The sequence below is a fragment of the Ostrea edulis genome, chromosome 6 (genome assembly GCF_947568905.1).
Source record: "Ostrea edulis chromosome 6, xbOstEdul1.1, whole genome shotgun sequence".
Classification (NCBI taxonomy): Eukaryota; Metazoa; Mollusca; class Bivalvia; order Ostreida; family Ostreidae; genus Ostrea; species Ostrea edulis.
This window is the reverse complement of record NC_079169.1, coordinates 30252971-30257970: the sequence shown is the minus strand read 5'-3', so window position 1 is coordinate 30257970 and position 5000 is coordinate 30252971. Positions and strand designations below refer to the sequence as shown.

The 5000-nt window shown below is 36.0% G+C and overlaps 1 protein-coding gene across 1 annotated transcript in view; it reads left to right on the top strand.

The window, feature by feature from the left end:
- The window catches only part of LOC125646111 (KAT8 regulatory NSL complex subunit 1-like), a 17163-nt gene that overhangs the window by 923 nt on the left and 11240 nt on the right, over positions 1–5000 (top strand). Inside the window, exon 2 of the mRNA XM_048872263.2 lies at positions 1–1065. This exon is cut by the window's left edge and continues 320 nt beyond it. Within this exon, the coding sequence (XP_048728220.2) occupies positions 1–1065 (1065 nt within the window). The remainder of the gene's footprint in view (positions 1066–5000) is intronic.

The window sequence follows — 5000 nt, the reverse complement described above, 5'->3', positions numbered from 1 at the left end:
CGGCATTTCCACCCCAAAGAACACACCAAAGCATAAGGTTACTCTTAATTCTGTTTTAAATTTTAAACAAATTGAGAACGGTATTCTAAAAACTGTTGGACTTAGTTCAAAGATAAAGCAATTTAAGATAATTCAGAAAGGTGTGAACAAAAACAAAGACCCTGGACAGGTGGAGGTGTTGCACCATTACAGACATTCTGGTGACCGGAAAATGAACCAGCCCATGGAATCTTTGAATGGAATGTCAAAGGAGAATGGTTTGAAATCGGCAAGTGAATTAAAAAAGTCCATTGATATAAGTACATTGAATAAAAATTTGAATGGAGATCATGATCCTGTAAACCATGCTCTGCAAAATGGAGACCAAGAGCATGCATCAAAGGCAACTTCTGTGCCAGATGTGGTGACGTCAGTGAATTCTGAAGCAGAAGTTGTCAAAGATGATGTATGTGATGGTGCTGATAATGACACTGAATTTGTTGACATTGAAAATGAACAGGCAGACCTTATTAAGTCTGAAAAAGAACTAAGTGAAGAGGTTAGTGAAAAGCAGCAAGTGTTGGAGAGAAGGACAGACAGACTTTTGAGAAGGTTACGGCGTTTACAAGGACGCCAGTTAGAAACGCACATTCGAAATCAAACTGGAAGTTATGTTAGCTTCCTTCATCGTAATCTCCAATCTGTGGCTCACAGATCCATGGGAATATCAGGTCCACATTCAGAACTGAAAGCAGAACTTTTAAAAAGTGGAGATGTGAAGAGTTTATCCACTGCAGCACTTGTGAATTTGGTGAGGAAAATTCAGTCCACACAAAATCAGGCTGCACTCAACAAGCGCATAGCTACACAGAAAAAAGCAAAGGAGGACAAGTCATCTCAAAGTGTGTTGGTAATAGACACTCAGATCTGCAAAGAGGCCAACCGAGTGTCTGGACAGCTCCAGGCAAATTTACATCACATGCTGGACACCTTGGACTCGGACGCTACAGAGAGCAGCTCAGGTGGGGAAAGCTGTGATGAGGAAGATGAGTACGAAAGAGAAAGAAAAATCCCTCCACCACCATTGTAAGTTACATGTCACGGGTTATTGTAATTTTGTAGTCGGACAATGTGTTTGACAAGGACAATTTTTTCCCCCTTCCGTTTTATGTATTTTGTATGTTTTGGTCAAATTGCTGCGTTTGCTTTTGTCAGTTTGCAAGGTTTTGAAAATATAGCTTAGACCGTTAAACTGTAAGAAGACAAATACCCAAGCATGGCTCTTGGCTCAAGGTATGAACTCTTGTAAGTCTGTTTACAGCTGTGTAGAAGGATTCAGCACGTGTATTGTGTATAAGAGTAAATGCCAGGTATCTGACTGACAAGATTTATTCTTAATTATTGCATCTAGAGAGAGTACATTTGTATAATACATTCAAAGGTGATACTTAAAATGCATATATTATAGTAATTTTTAATGCAAAATTCTGCAAACCACAAATGGAGAAAACATTCATGTCATGAAATCTTGGGGAATTTTAATAATTAGAAGTGTAAACATATATATTCAGTGGTATCCCTCTTTTTAGCTCACCTGACTGAGCTGAAAACTCAAAGAGCTATTCTGATCAGTGATCACCTTTTTATCCAGTGTCCGTCCATCTGTCTAAACTTAACAAACACACCTTGTTTAAATTATGATTTTGCATTGTGCCTCTCACTGATCAAAGCATTATGAAATACATAGTTAAATGGACATGGACACAATTTGAGCCAAAAGTTTTCAAATTTTATTTTTTCATTTTTAATGTTTAGAAAACTTAACTAAGGTATTGCTAATGCAGTGATTGGGAAGGCCAAAATGGCCTATGGGACTATGGCCCCATGGTTCAAGTTTTAAATGGGCCATCTTCAGATTTAATGGGCCATCAACATGTTTTGAATGACCATTTTCAATATTATAGCAAATGTGCAGTGGAACATTGTTTTAATTGAAACTTTGAACAATGACCACGATCTTTTCCACCGCTCTTGAAAATGTTTCTACTTTGTTTCAATGTCCCCTTCTCAACAGTATCATTGCTTTTACCGGCATTGGTATTTGAAGACGGTCCCTTGTTGATTTTTTTCATTATTTGTTTTTATTCACTTTCTGTCGTTTCTATATCTGTCCTTGGACTTCCGAAGCTTAAACGCTAAAGTATAAGCATGAGAAGACGTGATGAGATGTGATGTAAGAGGAAATAGTTTATTGGCTATCTATTTTGAATTGCATTGCTTCAACCAATGAGATTCGGTGTATCAGAATACATAGGAATTAAAAATGAAAGTACAAAAGATAAGTCGTAACCAATTCATTCTAGAGAAAAAACCGTAAGCTACAATCGATAATGAATGCGCACCTTGGAGCATGGATTAGATAATTCAATGTGCCAATTTTCACTTTAATGGGACTATGGCGCAGGGCGCATGGCCTTCCCAATCACTGCTAATGGTTGGCAAAAATTTGAAAAATAGTTTGAAAGGGTTTGACATTTACTTTTTTGAGCACTAGACCAGTCGGACTACTTCAAATGATTTTTACTAGACCTGACTTTATATCCACTAGCCCTGACCAACTTTCCAGAAAAAAACTGATAGTTTCTCCATATTTAGATACTTCATTTAAATGACAAACGTTATGTTTGAACCAAAACGTATATTGTTTCAAAAATATCTTGGGTCTCGTCATTCAATTTGATTTTCAAACACATTTTCTGTTTCTTTAAATTTTACCCGGCACAAATATTCTTTAGTCTATTTAGTATAAAATTACCTCAACCGGTTTTTTGTTTGATTTATATTTCATAAGCCCTGCTTTGTTTCTTCCTAACCTTTTCTTTTTTCTCTTGGGACATCTTTTCTTGAGGACGAGAAGTCGTATTTAGATATAGAGACATTTCCGCACATTATGTCACCATCGATAAATAGCTGTTTACGACGTAATTTATTAACTTGATAAACACTTTATTATAGTAGATTTAAATAAACTGTTCAAAATTAACATCGAGTAGATATCGTAAAACATCACTTCCAACCGCGACTTATTTATTAGAACTAAAAATAGAGATTATTCCATCACACGGTTCAAGATTGCTTGCAAACTTTTTACAGTTAAGAATAAAATATCTTACAGTTTAAAGTAAAGTTTCTTGTTTATTTTTTTAACACGACCAGTCGGACTAGTAAATCAACATTTTACCCGACCGGAACTATCATTTAGTAGACTCAGTCGGTCTTACTGTCAAATCCTACAGTTGTCATGGTACATGAGAGATGCAGAGCTCACAATTCTTTCAAATTGTTATTTGTAAACAAGGCTTGTGACATGTTTTTGTTTACGTAGGTTAAATATGATAGTAAAAGTTTCATTGAAAGCAGATTTTTCAATTCGCAAGTTAATTCTGATTACAATTAAATAGTTTCTAGTGTTTGGCACATCTCATTTTGTTTTAAACATGCTATTTTCTATTAAGCCATCTATATGAATGCAAAAACATGGAATGGGCTTTGTTTACATATAACAAAGAATTGCGGGTGCTGTATAGTGATGTACCGATTGTCGCCGAATTTCGATTGTCGGTCGCTATAACTGAAACGATGTGAATAATCGATTGTCAATTTGAAAATCGAAAACGTTGACGTCGGTAATATTTTTAATAATACGAATATTCCTGCCGCGACTTGTCTAAAATAAAAAATGGCTGACGAAGCTGAATCATCGGATAAGATTGAATGATAATAATGATTGAATATTGTTTAACGTCCCTCATGAGAAAATTTCACTCATATGGAGACGTCACCATTGCCGGTAAAGGCCTGCAAAATTTAGGCCTATGCTCGGGGCTTACAGTCTTTGAACAGGGAGGGATCTTTATCGTGCCACACCTGCTGTGACATGGGGCCTCAGATTTTGCCACTTACACAGTGTTTTCCATTCATTTCATTTGAACAGGCCCATTTAGAATTGTAACAGGCCGGGGGGGGGGGGGGGGGGTGGATTCCCCCCATGAAATTTTGGAAAATTAGACGCAAAATCCTGCATTCTGAGGCATTTCAGGGGGCAAAATGACCCTTGTTCATATGCCACTTTTTAAACTACATTTTTAAATATATACCAAAGAGTTGAACATTTTTACCTCAGACAAGTTAGTCACAGTGGTGTTTAATACACACCTTTCCGATGTTTTGACTGGAAGAAATCATGTAATGTATTCGTTCGACGCTTCATTATTTTTCACTGCCATGTGCTTCTCAAGCGCAAGGTGAGAGTTTAAAATATCGTCCAATCAAAATCGCCGTTTCAAAAAGCTCTCAATAAAAACATAAACAAATAAGAAATATGAAAGATATTTATAGCCAACCAATTGCTACCGCATACATTCTTTGCAAAGATCGATCGTGTAAGTCAACATCACTGAAATTGACAACATATTATTTTTTGATTTTTTTTATATTTGAACCGGCCAGAAAATCGTTTGAAACGGTCAATTTGGCCGGCGGCCGGTTCTTAGGGAAAACACTGCTTACAACATGCAAGGGGTAATGAGGCTCTATTCTAACCCGGATCACATAAGAACAACAAAGGTCTAGAGATCTATCCCTATCCCGGGAAAATGAAATCAAAAGTATGGGATTATTTACTTCAATTTTCTAATTATGATTCTAGACGTCTCCATATGAGTGAAAAATTTCCGAGAGAGACGTTACGCAAGATACAATAAATCTTATGATTTTATTCTAATTAACTTAATATCTAGGGTAAAAAATAAAGTAAATTTAATGTATCTATGAAATCATTGAAATTCGATTATTTTTTTATTAATCAATCGAAAAGGTGCATCCGATTAATCCGATCATCGATTATATTTCAACAAACAACCCCCCCCCTATTGCCCATCACTAGTGCTGTATCTTGCTTGAAATTCAACAACTGATATTAAAATTTTGGTTGACCATTAGAAATACTTCAGTTAAGCATT